The sequence below is a fragment of the Embiotoca jacksoni genome, unplaced genomic scaffold (genome assembly GCF_022577435.1).
Source record: "Embiotoca jacksoni isolate LCO1_2020_lvr unplaced genomic scaffold, fEmbJac1.0.p SCAF_23, whole genome shotgun sequence".
NCBI lineage: Eukaryota > Metazoa > Chordata > Actinopteri > Embiotocidae > Embiotoca > Embiotoca jacksoni.
Window position 1 is genome coordinate 2,273,094 of NW_027185374.1, and position 17,189 is coordinate 2,290,282.

Genomic DNA, 17,189 nt, shown 5'->3' on the forward strand with positions numbered 1-17,189 from the left:
CGTCCTATATTTATTGAATGCGGAAGGATTGGTAGTTGAAGATATTTTGAATCATGGCAACATTTCTTTTGTTTCCAGATGATGCTGAAGTGCAAAGACAAAAAATGGTACCAGTTCTGATTAGTGTCGGGGTGAGAGTAGAGCTTTGTGGACACCACTGACCTTCCATCGGCTCATCTGGACTCACCGTGACCCCCACCCATCCGTCTGTCCTGTCCTGTCCATCCGTCCCTCCAAGCCTTCTTCGCTGAGACACTTGGGATTTTCTTCCCTAGCACAATGTTGAACACTGTTCTTACCTCAGTCTTAGGGTGGAACTGAGGGGTAAACAGGGGAGCAAGACCACCTCAGAGGAACTAAATAAATGGTGTCTTTTTTTTATGTTCTCGTCTCTTCGTTTATCTCCGTTCAGCCTCTCCACAGAGGTTGCAGATTGGCCCGTGTACCAGGAGATTCTTCATTCTCATTTGCCAAAATGTTCTTTACTGTCGTTTCCACTCTGTACCCTCGTGGCCAATATTCAAACCGACGAACATAGCTGAAAAAAGACAAATATCTGATGAAGAAACAAAGACTATAAAAGATTATTAAAAATGTAAAAAGACAGAATAAAAAGAATCTAAATACATCATTATATATACATAGATCTATTAAATGTGCAATGCTGTATCCACTTCCGAGTGACAAGTACAAAAGAAAGGGATTATTCATCGAGGAGGTGGAAGCAGGGTGCGAAGGCCGAATGGAGGCGGCATTGGAGAACCATAAGAAGCGACGGTGATGCCTCCTCTATGCAGAGAGTCACAAGGATAAAAGCAACTCATTCTGGATATTTCATCATCTTGCTCAATCTCTAGACTCACCTCTGTATCTAACAGACTTTCATATTGTTACTGACCGTGTGTGTGTGTGTGTGTGTGTGTGTGTGTGTGTGTGTGTGTGTGTGTGTGTGCGCGCGAGTGTGTGTGTGTTACCTTCAATTTTCTTGCCATTCCTCTGTTATTTGTTGGGTTTTTTGCTCCGTCTGTATTATTGGAAAATCTCTTATTTTTCTATTGTTGTGAAAGTGGATGATATTTGATTTGTTGAAAAAAAACTTTTTGTGACTTTTGTCTTACAACTCCAATTAATTTCTCCTTTAAGAAAAGGGCTGGAATCTACAAGGAGGGCAAGGATACAAAAGGCATATATCATTTAGGACTCACTGACATGGCAACAGCAGATTCCTTGATTCATATAAACCACACACATTCATTGTTTACCTGAGGATTTAATTTGCTGACTAATCTGATGTGATGTTACAGTAACTGCCTCCCTTTGATGTCACAAGCTTCCACAATTTGGCTCAGTCTGTGAGTGTGTCTATACATGCTGATGAGGTCAGTGTTGAGTACACTAATAGTCTATCCAGGTGTGTTGCGGTTTCCAACTTCTGGAGCACACTTCAGTATGAAGATTACATACAGTACACATGAGTAGAAATCCTAACAGTATTCCTATATGCAGGTTGATAAAAAAAAAAATGGCTGTGTAATCTTTTTAATTTGTGTATTGCTGACATTCGTTTGTATGAGAAGAAGGTCTGTGTGGTTCCTTTGTCACTATTTATTTACCTATTTATCAAGGTGCAAGAGACAGTTGTGTTTGTTGTCAGAAACGTTCACCCTCGTTATGACCTTGTTTCTATTTCCATGTTTGCAGTAAAGCTCAAATGTGGTGTATCTCTGTCTACCAGGCTTTTAACCTTTATTTGTATATAAGTAAATAGTTTGACAATCTTAAGACCAACTGGAAAGTACGTGTCGAGGTTGCTGGAGCAGCAAAAGAGGAGACAGGCCATATTTTTTCTGACGCCAAAGAGTTGCTTTCGCTTTTCCATCGCATTATCATTTTGGCTGTGTGATTATAGCTTCACCCGTGGAGTGCACTCCCAGGATCAGACCCATCTAGAAATATTATCACCTTTTATCACTTTTCAGGGTTCAAGAAATGGGAAGTTGTGTTGGAACTCAGCCATTCAGTATGATACATCATAAAATGTCACATTTTGACTGATGTCATGGGTTTAAAGTGGCTGAGCTGTAGGTTGATATGGATGTGTCATTTTAACAAAAAACAAACCATTTGACTACACCTCAGACAATATTTACCGTATTCATTTATTTATGTGTGTGTGTGTGTGTGTGTGTGTGTGTGTTTGTCTCAGTCAGTTTGTGTGTAAGGGTGTGTGTCCATGTAAATTAAGTGATCTAATTTGTAATATTATGTTCTGGTTGTTTACTAATTGCTGTTGATGTCCTTGTCTCACCAGTCAGCAGTTTGTGTCCAGTTGAGTGTCCATTAGACAAACTACAGCTGCCAACAAAGATAAAAAGATAACCATAGGATAATGAGTATTAGAGGATGACCTCTAAATTCTGGTTTAATTTTGCCAGCACATGTTCAGTCTTTGCATACATGCTTTGACTGTCCTTCGCTTTTCAGTCTTTGCCTTTGTCCTCTGAATTCGCTCGTCCTCTAGCGAGTCTGCACTGACTCTGTTGGTTCCACAGCTACAAATCTGGCCTTCTCTGTGTTTAGTGAGCATTCTAGTGTGGATGTTGGCAGGTAGCTTTGTCTTTTCTTCAAAGGTGAAGATGAGAAAAAAAAAAAAAATTAAAAAAAAAAAAATTCAGGAATGATAGATGTTTTAGGTCATCCCCAAAAACCCGTTCAATGTGCTTTCTATTAACCCAACTGTGTTTTTTTATTTTTTCATGTTATATATATATATTTTTTTTCATCTCAGTGATTTATTTCTTGTCCATCCACTACAGTATGCAGTACTCTTACCTGTTACAATCCACAAAGTCAAACAATAAGAGGGAGTCCTGTCTATCTGCCATATGCCATCTTCTGTCCTGGATTCAACAGTTATCAGTGGGTTGCAGTATTTTTCTCATTGTAGCCAATTTTCTTGTACAGTTTTATGCAACTTTCACATGGATGTTTATGACTTTATCTGCTGCCACAAAAATTTAGAAATTCTGTAGATAGAGATTACTGTGCAATGGAAAATAAAAGTGGAAAATGTATTTTTGTCTTCCATTTTGACAATTTTATGCTGAGATGTAAAGTTTAAATGAATATTTTCTTGCAATGTAATGTTTGGACTGAATATAAGGGACAGAGAGTACTGTAATGCATTCAGCGAAATATGATAAGATGATGGGAAACTGCTTCAAAACCATTGTCATATTTGCATCTCTACTCTAGATGGCAGCAAATACACATGGTTGCCTCAACATGCAACTTGACTGAACAGGGAAAACACAGTGCTGGGCCAAAATACAACTCTACCAACCTTTCAGTCATGATCAGCAGATTTAATCAGCTATTGTTTGACAGCATGTTAATACGAGAATACATTTATTGAGGAAGTAGAAGTTGATCCTGGAATTCAACTATAAATTCAAAGAGGCACATCTGTTCAGTTTGTCATTTTGAGGTCTAATATAATCTATTTTCTATTGTATAGTTCATGTAGTATCTTGCCTTTTTTGTTCATGAACTGGTATGTATTTATACTTTAGTGCCCTACTTTTTTAAGCAAGTTCATCCTGTATTGATCATGCTAGATAACCGGATGTGCTCTCTGGTTACTTTGAAGTCGTGACACAGAGGAAGAAGTAGTCTGTGAAACTCTTGAAGGTCATCTTTTTTTTCTTTTTTTTTAATTAGTGTTTTTACTTGAAGTACCTTTAAGTGACTCTGATTGTGACTTCCAATAAGTGTTATGACTGCATCTAGAAACAGTGTAATTACCTTACACTGGGAGTCTTTCTGTGGTGTTCTTCCACTTTACTGCCTTACAATAGACCTCTCCAATTAGGACCAGACCTCTTAAATCAGAGATCACAATTGTCCTAATCTAAATCAAGCTACCTGTTATGGTCAGTGAGTTTATACTGTATTTAGAATGGCTTAAGGTGTGGATCAATCACGGCGTAAACCAGAGAGGCTTCCAGCTTGACTGATAATTTCCTGTAGGACGACAGATTTACAGACTGTAGCACGACATTGTCACTTGATTGTTCCTGACATAACGTGTGACTCACGCCTGGTGACACACAGCTGCGATTCGATGTGGAAAAGGGAAGCCAGACTTCGTACAATAGTTCAAGGATAGAATATTTTTAACCTTTTGTGGTGACGATAGAATCATTTATGAATGGATGAATAAGCTATAAACCAATCCACCAACCTTATTGCAAATACAGCTATCGATTGCTGGGCAGAGGTATAAACCACATTGAATGCTGCCCACTCTGTAGCTGATTAATGATCAATCTTACTAAAATCAGATACTATATAGTTCAAATATCGAGTAAACCACAGTTGGGTTTTCCTGGAATAATAACAATTGAAGGAGCACCAACGATTTGTATACAAAATCCATATGTAAAATCCACAGCTTTAACAAATTATTGAGCTGAGGAAAATATAACAAAAAAATGTATCTAGTACTTTTAAATAGGAAATAATTATTACTCCTGTGCTCCTTCTATTTGCCTCCCTTTTCCCACATGTTGAACAGGGGTTATGGTCTTGTGACAAATTATTATTCGCTCATTGTGAAAAAAAAAAAACTATCAAAGTGGTGTCATCATTTTATTAGGTAGAGTGCATGTGTTTTTCACCAAACGTAATCTTCTGAGGCTGTGAGAGGTTGAAGGCTATATTAAGTCAGAATGAGAGGGAGATGGAGACAAAGCGGGGGAAATGGGGAAGGTGAGGGAAAAAAAACATGTTGATTTGTTCAATTTGGCTGAAGCCATGAAGAGAAGGTCATTGGGGAGAAATGTTTGTTGATGCACACTGTTTGAACTACTGACTGACTGAGATATAGGGTTAGGCAATCCAGAGCCGAGCATGCTGCTCAGCAAATGACATGTCTGTGAGGCTGTTGCTGTGGTGACTGGTAACATAAATGACCCCAGCCATGTCTGCACAGCGGGAATCAGCGTGACACCCGGAGGAGACTAAGCTGGCGGTGTCCCTCTGAGCTTGATTTAATGCATCCATCAATTAAAAATATAACCAGGAGTATTTTTCTCTCACAGTAAAATATTTCACATAATGAAATACATAATCTGTCCCATATAATGTATATTCATTTAATGAGAATATCAAAAACTGCTGTTTGTTTTATGTTGATTGTTTAAGACTGTAAAATAATCCACTGTCTAAAATGCAATTGTTTCCTGGTCAAAAAATTAAACCTGATCCAGTTTGACGACATCAGTCATTTTATTAATCAACAACATTTGAAATCTTATTTCAGGGGCTTGATGTTGTTCAGTTTCAAGCTTGAATATGCATGGACGGGATGCTTTTCCTTTCCATTCCCACACATATGTTGAGTCAAGTGAAGAGATAAATAGCAAAAGTATCATTTTAGATTTTATTTTATTTTATTTTATTTTGAATATTAAATATATAGATACATTTGATCAGATCCTTTTGAATTTAACCCATCCACCTGTGTGTTTAAAAAAAAATACAAGTAAGAAATAAGACTTTTAGAAGGGATTATCTGATTTGAAGCATATTGAACAATCTATTATATCTCATAAAAGGGCAAAAGCATAGTTTATTACGAGAATGCAAATGTATTTTATTTACTTAATTTTCTATTCAAACCTGCCCCCACTCTACTTTGGCCTGCAACCTCACACTACAAACCTCACTGTAATTCTTTTACAAATGCTTGACTCACTTGCAGTGATGACGTCACGTCAGCATGGGGCTGAACCGGAGGTTAGGCTGGGACCGGCGGACGTACCTGATGCGCATGCTCTGCCCATTGAACGTGCCCAGTGTGCATTCTCGGGCAGCACGGGAATGTCTCGCCATATTCAAAAAACTGGCTCAAATGTTTTTGCAACATATGTCCTGCCTGTTTTTTGATGAGTTTACTTTGGTTTTATTCAAAGTATAATTGTGAAAACAGTATGTAAATTAGAACCTCCGCCAAGGCCAATAGTTGACTCCTCTATGATATGCAATATGCAAAGCTGAAATTACCACCATTGCAGCCGACTATCGATTGTGTTTTTTGCTTATGAAGCCCCTTTTCCCAAGTGCTCCATTACGACTGCATGTTATATTATGTTTCAGCAAGTACATGTGTATCTCGGAAGATTATTGGTACCTTTGAATGTGGTTTGTCACATGCAGTCATTGTATTTCTACAGTACAATGACTTATTTTTTCATTATTGAACTTTTCTGCCGTATAGCATTGAGTTGGCCAAATGCCCCTTCTCTCAATGTTAATGAAAGTGAAAAGTAGATTATTGATCCTCTCCAAAATTTTATGGATTCTTCCAGGGTCCGTGCTGCACCCTTCCACCAAGTTTCAGGAAAATCTTTATGGTATTTTTTTTTCTGCTGACAAACAAAGTGCACCAAAATCATAATTGTCTTGGTTGAAGAAACAATGAGACATTCAGATAAGAATTATTGAAAACTTATCAACATGATGATGCTGTCATGTAAAACTGATTTTGGGGCTTTAAGAAGTAAAAATATTTCCTTTAGCATTCAAGTCCACTGATTGATAATGATTTGAATCCTTTTGCTGTAAAGCCTTTCTCATCACTCATCATCATAAAATTAACATAGTTTGGGGTTGACTACAATTGTGAAAATACCTCAGTAGCTGTTCATGTTCAATTCTTATTTATAGTAGATGAATGTTGGCAGGATCAAGTTTGGTGGAAAAAAAACTACTTGTGGTGATTGTTTAATGTTTGTTTAATGTTTGTTTCCGTTAGAAAAATTAACTTCATATTGTTTTCAGTATCTTTCTGATTTGAACCCATTTTCAGTAGCTGTCAATAACAGTATCTCCCACTCTCATAATATAAAGGCAGAACGTGAGATTTTAGTCAAAGCTCATTTAAACACACATGTTTCTGTTTGTTTTAACTGTACCCAGTTAACATCCAAGGGGAAACGTGTTAAAAGGATCATTAGCTCCAATCTGTCAAGCTGAGAAACATCTGTGTTTTGGAAGTGAGTTGAAGATGATTTTTAAGCAGATTTTCTCTCTCACTGTTTGAGTGTGTGTGTGTGTGTGTGTGTGTGTGTGTGTGTGTGTGTGTGTGTGTGTGTGTGTAAAGGGAAAAAATGGGGTGTCTAAAACAGACATGGGTGTGGTTGAAGCTATGACCTTGTAATTTAGAAATGGCTCAGACTCTGTGCTTCTCTCCCTGGCGAAGTGAGGAATCTGAAGACTGAAGCGAGTCTGAAGCTCAGTGATGGAGCTGTGGCTCGCTGCCCTCTGATCGGTCAATCTCGTGCGCTGCTATTTGCCTTCGAGACAGGATATTGCTCCCATAAGGCTATGAGACCCCAATATACACATCTGCTCCCCATTTTCCCTCGCAGGTGTGATTTCCTATTTGAAAATAAAGTGAAAAAAAATACAAAACGAATACATGCACCCCTCTTTTAGAGCCTCAGCAGAGAGGGGATGGCCAACATCCTGGAATGTATACCAAAAACAAAATGGCCACCGTCCAAGCCCTGAGCCTGTACGACCAATTTCAATTTGCTGTAATATGTGGTTTTGAAATTCCACAGCACTAATAAACACAAATTGAGGTCTTGTGTGTGTCTCTCTCTCTCTCTCTCTCTCTCTCTCTCTCTCTCTCTCTCTATGTCTCTCTCTCTCTCTCTCTCTCTCTCTCTCTATGTCTCTGTAATTACAACAGGCACTGAAGTGGAGTTTAATCAGACTGGTTCTGTGGGCCATGACTAGGGCATGGAGGATTTGTTCCTACAGTGAGGAAATGGTTGAAAACTAATCATGTCTTGTTTTCTGTAAATGTTACAGCTTGTATATTTTAATATGGTATAATATACGGATATTCCACATGCAGTCATTCTGTATCCAGAACTGTGAAAGTTTTTTTTTAATCCCCTTCATAGCAAACTGAACTCATTGTGGGTATATTTTTCCATTAGTATATGATTAGTGTTTTTGATGCTTTTGTACTGCTGGGAATTAGAGCTTTTTAGATGGCAAAATAAACACAAATTGTCTTTGTAAAAGAACGTGCCTGCCATTTGGGGCCTTTTGTGCAAAGATTTGATTTTTTTTTTTTATGTCTGTGAAGTCCTTGAACATTTTACTTGTTAAAATATTTAATGTTATTTAGGAAAGAGTGGCTTGGCTTCTCCTGAAGAGGGACCATTTTGCATATGCAGGACATGCCGTGTTTCAGCACAAAGGCAATGAAACTTTTAATAGCTGGTTTTAAAGCAGCCACACTGCTGCAGTGGCTCACGCCAGGTCATTGGACTGCATGACATAGCTCCAACGATAGTGAGCCGTTAACCCATAACTGCATTCAGGAGCGTTCGCAAAGTTTCCTTTTAATCAAGTATGCAATTCATTTTTACTGCTTCCTTTTAATTATTGCTTTAATTTTGTGCGATAATTTAATATGAAAAGGAAGACATTACAGAGAGCATGTATATGCTGTGAAGTCTTCTCCTCTCTTTCCTTCAAAAACTGATGGGCACTCAGGTGAAACACACTCAGCCACTGGACCATCTGGCAACCACTTTCATGTGTCCTGGTTACCATAACAAATTAATTAAGGCTGTGCCCTATCTGCCATAATGTATATTTGATCATGCCAGGGGATCTAATCTAGTGATTGCACCTCATCAATAATTAACAGTCTCAGCAAGATATCTGTTTATGTTTCCGGCATGGCAATAAGAAACTGTATTACGGAGGTTGGCATGTCAAAGGACATTCTGCGTTGATGCACAGCAGCTCCTACTGTACTGTGCAGCATTTTGTATAAAGAATGACAATATGTGCCTTATCTACTGTTGTGCGAGGAGTAACTAATCCCCCAGCCTGTTCTCAAATATTTGTTCAGTATTCCCAGGAGACTCATAATCCAAAGGTGCAGTCCAAGAGCTCTCGTGGGAGTAATAAATATCCATGATCCTTATCTAGGCTTCACTGATCCCCCATCGGAGGAGCAGCAAGGTTATCATTTCTCTGATTTAAACGCACCAGTCATCTGTTCAAACTGGAACAAGGAAAAAGCATTCTTCTTTTACAGCCTGCCAACAGCACACACCATTAATAATAATCAAATCCTGGGGAAAAAAAACTATGGCAGTCAAAAGAGAAAACAACAAGAGAACTTGTTCTTAGGTTAGGAGTCCTGGTAAGTCAAAAATGTTATTGGATAATTACAGTGAGTGTTTAAAAATAGTCACTTACCTGCTCTGTTTGAGGTGCCCTTTTATCAAAGTGCCATCTAGCCAATCACCAACTGGGAGGGAACCCATTCATTGTCCTAATTTGTGTGGCCAAGCACAGACTAGTCCAAATCTGGATGGTAACCTACTGTTTGGGCGTCGTGTGGTCTTTGAGGGCAGGAAGAGCTGCAATTAGTGCAGCCCGTGCTTTTCTTTGGTTGTATAGTGTAAGCCGTCATTTGGAGCAGCTTGACTTGCTCCCTGACTGTGTGGTGGTGATGCCCTCGTCCTCCCAGAGGTGTGGTCTTGAGGTAGAAGAGAGAAAAACTGGAAACCTGCCTATGTAATTTACGAGGCAAATTGTTTGACATCGATTTGTGGAAATAAAAACTTGGTCAGAGATAAAAGAGGCTGTTTTATATATCATGCTACAGTAACTTACAGACACGATATTGAAAAGCGAAATTGGTGACCTTTTCCTACAAATCTTAAATTCAAAAAATGGTTTTGTACCAATGATTTTACAACTGATGTTTTGTTCAGTTTTTACTACCTGTGATACAGTGGAGTTAAATATGCTTTGTCTGTGCAGTACAAGCTAAGAAGTTGTAGGTGTGAATACCTGAAACTGGTCAGTGTGCTTCCCACAACAGACCTTGGTAATGGACATGATTCACTGGAACGTGGGCTAAAAGAGGGTGAAAGTATTATAACAGTAATAGTGTAAGAGGTGGATGAGCTGGCACTTTAATGGAGGGATACTCTAGCTTTATTCTATCTAATGTTGAAGTGTCATTTTAGTTGTAATGGTGTGAGGCAACGTTTGTTCGGATCCATACATATATACTGCAGATTTTTCTCATCAGGGCTCTTAAAACCTCAGCTAAACGACAACTGTCATTTTGGTACGTATACCTGATGTAGACTGAATGTCTAATTCATTGAACCTAAATGTTTGAAACATTGTGTGAGCATAGGATGGCTAAATTATAGTGTCTAATTCATTTGCCACATGCCACTCCATACCCAACAATGCATTTTATGGGTTTTAAATGAGCCCATAAGGAGAACACAAAGTGGGCAAATATCTGTTGATGAAGACCATGTGCTATAATGAAGAGCTCCAGGATAGCTACTAAATGTACCCTGTGGTAGGATTGTTTTCCTTAACAGACGCAGACAGCTGTCCCTTAATATGGACTGAGAGGTGTTTGTACACAGTGAGTCTTTATTCTTCTCTTATCTGCCTGAATAGCACACAGGGTCTAATTAACATGTCTGGCCAGTAAATTGTCCTGTTCTCCCACAACAGCAGTGATTATTTAAAAAAAAAAAGTAGAATTAACAAACTCAGCTGCTCAGCATACCGCCTGTACAAACAAGGAAGATGGTCGGGAGCATAAAAGCAATCCATAAAACATAAACCACTAAGTAAACAGCTCAGTCCTGCTTCCTCATAAAATGATCCTATTGTGTCATTTTAGGTCACGCAAGATAATCATTTAATGCCCCATTTCTCAAAGCAAGGTGTTGTGTAAAACAAATCAACCGTATGTGGTGATGTGTGTTATCCTCCCTACTTTGGGCCCATGTGTCTTTGGCAAAGGATATTCCCACTGCTGGAATTTTCATGGATCCAGGCGCTTCATTTTGAAATTTTTAAGTGACTGCCTGGCTGCTGCTGGCGTTTCCACGGCAACTGTGTGATTGGGAAAAGGGGATTTGAATGGTTGCTGTCAGTGAGGAAAATTGAGTGCTGCCACAGGGATACATTTTACCCTGTGAGAGTTTATGTTAAATGTGGGTCAATCATAAGCTTCTATTAAGTCTTCACCCTGGTGAGGCATATTAATTTGCATTTTGCTTGCCTTGTCTGTGTTCCATTAAGAGTGGTGTGCTGCTTGCTGGTTTCTTGAGCTGCAGTTTAATGTGTGATGAATGTGTGGCAGCATAAAGCGTGGGGTAAATAAAAAGAACTTCCAGTGCTTGCAGGCTAATGGAGGCAGATGTCATCCTGCACTCTGCTTGCCTTTTGATCACTATTATTTTTTTTTTTTTTTGATCAAGCACCTCATTTAATGAACAATTTGACGGTATGTGCAGAAAATTAAGTAATAAAGTACAGCAAGGATTTGCATTAACAGACACTTTCTCAACATGACGAATATGGATTTTATTACAAATTGTTGATTAATGCCATCTTTGGAGCTCCATTGTGTTCAGTCAGCCCTGGCAATCCAATCACAATCACTTTTATTGTATTAATTTAATGGCTTCCAAAATTAAGCACTAAAAATCACCGCTCTGTTATATTGTGCTTGCATGATTCAAATCATTCAGCTTGTTTGTCTAAAATTCTATTGTTATATTTTAATAGCCAAATATAATTCAGATTATCAATTTAAGTACACCAGGTAACTGCTATTTATTTGTATTTGTATATTTAATTATAAGATTTGTAATGAGTGAACTTATGACATCTCAAAAGACTGGGATAAAATCTTAGAGGACAACTGCAGACAGTCTTCATCACACTGATCTGTTAAAAATGCCACTAATGACACATTTGCAGCCTGCCTCTGCTGATATGAATATTTTACATGTCATATATAATGGCACGTTTCAAACCAGTGGCCAATGGATGCTTTGCAGGGGCATTACCCAGGCATTAGGCAGAGGAACATCTGCATATCAGGTCATACATCTTATGATTACAGATGTTTTATAGCTGTGCCGTTTTTATTAGTTTGTGTCAAGCATTATCAGGTGAAAATGCCACACACAGAAAGTGCTGATATGCAGTACAATGGCAGAGGCATTGTATTAAATGAGCAATGGTGACTGTATGGTTAATATTATCAGGCATATCTGCCTGTGAAGGTCAGATTGGATATTTTCATAAAATCATCAAATGAACATTGCCTATATTTCAGCTATTAGGGGTTGTTTTAAATACAAGTTATTTTATATGTTCCCAGTCTGTTATTAAGGAATCTAAGATTGTGTAGTTGGTAAATGTTTCTAATATAAGTAGGTTCTATATATATATATATATTTTTTTTTTTTTTTTTTTTTTTTTTTATTCTAAATAATCGGTACCTCCCCTATTACAAAGAATCCCAAATCCCACAAATCTCTTTTTAAATTTTTTTTTTTATTTCAGTGAAGAGTTTTTCCAGACCCAAGAGCAACTAAAAGTAATGCACCATAAAGCCAAAAGAAAAAAATTGTTCCGCCAAAACAACTCAGATCCATCCGTGCATGGACTCTGAAGATGTCCTGTGGTATCGGGCACCAAGACGTTAGCAGCAGATCATTTAAGTCAAGAAAATTGAGAGATGAGGCCTCCATGGATTTGACTTGTCTTTCCAGCACGTCCCACAGATGCTCAATCGGACTGAGAACTGAGACAGCAGCAGTGAGACAGAGAAAGTCAACACCTTCAACTCTTTGTCATGTTCCCCAAACCACTGCTGAACAGTATTTGACGCTGCATATCGTGGACAGCTCAAAAGGCCGGCCATTTTGGAGATTTTTACTGCTTCCAACACATGCTTTCAGACTATTGACCTGTTACCTAATATAACCCACCTCTTGACAGGTGGTGAGCTGCCAAACACACTGAAGTACCACAGGGGACATTTTTCGCTGGTCAGGACAAAGTACCTGTCCAGAGGGAAGGGGGGACCGGGAGGGACAGAAACACACTCACAGTGCTAGCCGTAGATCTGCCTGTTGACTCTCTCTCTCTCTCTCTCTCTCTCTCTCTCTCTCTCTCTCTCTCTCTCTCTCTCTCTCTCTCTCTCTCTCTCTCGTCAACACTTTTGGTAATGATTAAGTATCTGTTACTCTAAACAGTGTCTCCAGAGAAGTGGTTATGAATGAGCGGTTTGTGTGCATATGTGAGCTCTTCACACAGACGGAAACGTCCTCCCCAGTGAATATGGAGCAGTGAAAAGCCTGTACACTTACCTCAGCACAAATCCAGGAAGAAAAGAAGGACTATAGCTGCACTGAGCTATGGATCCAATGCTGCTATTCATGGAATGGGCAGGGTCAGACTTCCAGCACCAAAAAGCCTATCTAGTCTTTTACAGTAGAATTTTTCATCCCCGGTCGGAAGCCCATGAATTCACCCGAATAACAAAATAAAAATTTGACCTATTCGAGAAGCTACACGTTGGCGTTATGTCTTGACTTTGTAAAAATGTTCCAACATTTATCTACATTTAAGGTGTTTCAGTGCATTAGCCATTACAAGATTTTTAAGTGGGATACAGACAGGAGAGCAGGGACTTGTGTTCAGTCAGAAGATGCAGGTAAATCTTGCATGTCAACACAGGCGCTTTTCAAGGTTCATTCAACAGGCAAATTATCTGGAAAAATACTTGTACTGTAGTTTGCAGTGAACAAAGCATTCCTTTCACATGTTTGCCAAACCCCTATCTCACCACTCAATTACTGTCACAGATTTTTAAACACTACATTTGCCTACATTTGCCTCACTCACCCGAGGCAAGCCAGTGCTCAGTCAAGTGAAGCCATAAATGAAGTTGGCGAAAGGAGGCTTGAGCTCAAGTGTAAGTGTTTGCTAGACAGAAAACTTTTTACTCTTTTATAATTTAAATTGCTTCTGCTGGTCCACGCTCTTCTTTTCTCTGACTCTCTTTCACTTTACTGTTGTATTTAGTAATTCTTTGATTGATTATTGTACGTATACAATAGGCTGGGAGGACATGCTAAAACATACAAACTAAGTATCATTAGTATTATTTGATGCTGACATAAAATGACTGAAATCAATCAAAATTACTGCTAAAATGTATTTTCCATCTTATTTGTTTCTCCTTCTGTGTAAAAAAAAAGAAAGAAAGGAAGATAAGCTGTTTGACTTTCTCTAAACTTCATAACCCCAGTACAACTTAGTGTTTTACTCAATGTATGATTCATAACCAAGCTCTGTGTGGTCTTTTTCTGTATAATTAAATCATGCAAATTAGACATTTGTGTGCCATGTTGAACAATTTACCCAATAGCTGCATGCAGATTTATGTATGCATATCAGAGCTTCTGTTTCAGAATGAATTGATGTACGACAATGTTAAATCTCTAACGGTAGGTAGGTAGGTAGGTAGGTAGGTAGGTAGGTAGGTAGGTAGGTAGGTATTTACTTTATTAATCCCCGAGGGGAAATTTTTTCGCTAATGATGTGAACTGCAGTTATTGGCAGGTTTAGAATGTGGAAAGGGAAGTAATGAAGGAAAAACTGGATCAAGGCCTTCATTTGTGTGATTTTGTACCCAGTGAGAACATTGTCATGATTTAGAATCCACCCTAACAAGGATTGTAATAGTCTTTTTTTTTTTCTTTACTGTGATGCTCCCTTGAGATTTCTATTCACTTTGTTCTTTTGATGAAGTGAAAGCAATTAAAATGTCAGACTGAGACCTAAATTAAAAACTATAACATGAAAAGATGAAAGCGTGACAATGTCACAAATAAATCCAAATTTTGTAGTTCAGATTCACATAATTAAAACTAGTTCAGCTGTATTTGTAACCATGGGCGTGCTTTTATTTTCATGGTTGAAGAGCTGTGTAGTTGAGAAGGCTACTAGTATTTGAAAAATTATACTCTCGCGTTGGAGAGGAAATGTGACAGCTTGATGTCTGTCCCATATGGATGCGTCTGTTTGAGCCACCTATGGTCTTTTTGAAGTCCACATTGATATCTTTGGACCTCTTGGTGTTGATGTCTGAGTTGATTTCAGCGCAAGGTGTTGCGAGGTGGTGGATCTCCTCCCCTGCAGGCTAACTCATTGTTGTTGCTAATGAGGTTGTAGTGCTGGGTGTTATGACCAAAGAAAGGATTTTTTTTTTTTTTTTAAAGATTGTGGCAGTTTCAAGTTATATTACCTTTTTATTTTGTCCCCAATCCTGTGGAGTCAGTGCCACAGAGTTTAGAAGAGAGAATCGGAGACAAAGAAATTTATAATTTTATAATAATTTTTTTTCCTACCTACCAGCCACAGATAGATTGTGCATTCCTCGTCCATATGTATGCACATGTACAATCTGTACAGATACATACTGTACATAAGCACATGTATCTAAACCATGAGCAGGAATCAGATCTTTGTTCAGCACATGCGAACATAACACTGTCTCTGCAGGGAGTAAGACTCAGACATGAAAGAGCACGCCTCACTTTGTGTTTGCAGCTGTGTTCAATTTGGCCCTGAAATAGGATATTGTCTCCTCTACACTTTTCCCATTTTAATTAAATGCTTTCCTATTCCAGAGGACAGAGTCCATACCAGAACAGACTGTGAAAAGATAGGAGAACAAATTAAAATAAGATTTCTTCTATTTTTAAAATTCTATGTCACGATGGCAATGAAAATATTTGTGCGCCATTCAAAGTGACATTGTGCTCTGATACAAAAGCCCGGTACTATTAATCTGACCGAACACAAAAGCACAGTGAGATGCTGGGGATCCAGTGGGCTGCCTGATGCGGCAACAATTATTTGTTAAAAGCTCTCATCTGGTCTCCTAATGGTGAAAAATGGTCGAACAAATATGAGCAGACAGAAATTGATCACTCTAATACCTGAAAATGTAACCCCTCCGCCTCGAGGGAGGACGCCCCAAAATTATGTCAAATAAGGTTTTATTTAAAGTGTTTCATGACAAAACTTGGACTCTTGTCTGAGTTTTGTAACTGTTTGCATTAGGCCTGCTGTGGTATAGTTTCTTTACCCATTGGTGAGGTAGCCATACCCACTCATCTATTGGACAGTGCGAGACCAAAGATTTTCTGCAAAAACTGAAAATGAAAGTACTTTTTATATCTGACCTCTGACAAAGATGTATATTAATCAATGAGTTAATTATTTTGTATCAAGATATATCTAAAATGTAAAACAATTAAAAAAAATGTTACCATATTCCATGTGTTTTGACAAGTCTATCTAAACCAGGCTAACTTTTTTTTTTTTTTTTTTTTTTTGTGAGGTTGTGCTTTTTTTAGCCTTGTAAAAAAAATGTCAAGCAAAATCACCTTTCCAAATCAAAGAGGGACTCACATCACTGTGAAGTTCTTTGGTTGCGCTGACAGCTTCTTGGAGCTAGACCTGCAAAAAAAAGGAAGTGAATGTCTGGTGAAAATCTTTGCCAAAGAAAAGAACCAGCACACCAGTTCTAGGGTACCGTGTGAGTTGTCAGTTTTGTCTTGAATGCTTGACAGCTTGCATGTCAGATTTCTCTGGGGAAAAGAGCAGCAGCGACAAAGTCTTTAAGAAGACAATCACGCTCACGTGGAAAATACATTTGCTGTGTCTGAAACGAGCACTGTGACACATGTCATATGAGTGAACTTTCTCAGAAAAAGGCACTTAGATATTTGAGTGCACAAAGATGATTAGAAGCAATATTCATCATCAAAAATGTGGCACTGCCAAATATGATGGGAACTGTAAAATTCAATTAAAGGATTAATCTTTTAATTGTTTAGTTTTTTAATGTTATTTTTATCATGTTATTTGCACCAGTTTGCTTGATTATGATTGTTTTGTTCTCCAGATTTCTGTAATTCATGTATTTTCATTACTCTGTAACACTTTTTATATTTTTTATTTTGGTTATTTCTTGGGTTGTGTTTTTTCATGTCTGTCCTGTCATCCTGTCATTATTGCTGCTTATTATAGCCCCTTATGTAAAGACAAATGCAGTACAGATTCTTGTCAAATGACCTCCTCACAATATCAGCCTTCCCAACAAAATGATGCACAACATAACATGCAAAAGAAATTCTCAAGTTTTTGTTGTTGTTGTTGTTGCTTTTTTTTTAAGAGAAAACTGCCATCTACCGTTTCTCTTCTTATCTTTTAGTTGTCTTATCACGTTGGATCTCCGT

General features: G+C 38.2%; 1 protein-coding gene across 4 annotated transcripts in view; it reads left to right on the top strand.

Moving 5' to 3' along the window:
- stxbp5a (syntaxin binding protein 5a (tomosyn)) overlaps window positions 1–3,074 on the top strand; it is an 88,113-nt gene extending 85,039 nt beyond the window's left edge. For all 4 annotated transcript variants that reach the window (XM_069158217.1, XM_069158215.1, XM_069158216.1 and 1 more), the window contains one exon: window positions 79–3,074. In XM_069158217.1, coding sequence (XP_069014318.1) covers window positions 79–120 — 42 coding nt within the window. In that variant the 3' untranslated portion in view covers window positions 121–3,074. The remainder of the gene's footprint in view (window positions 1–78) is intronic.
- Window positions 3,075–17,189: the final 14,115 nt, after the last annotated feature.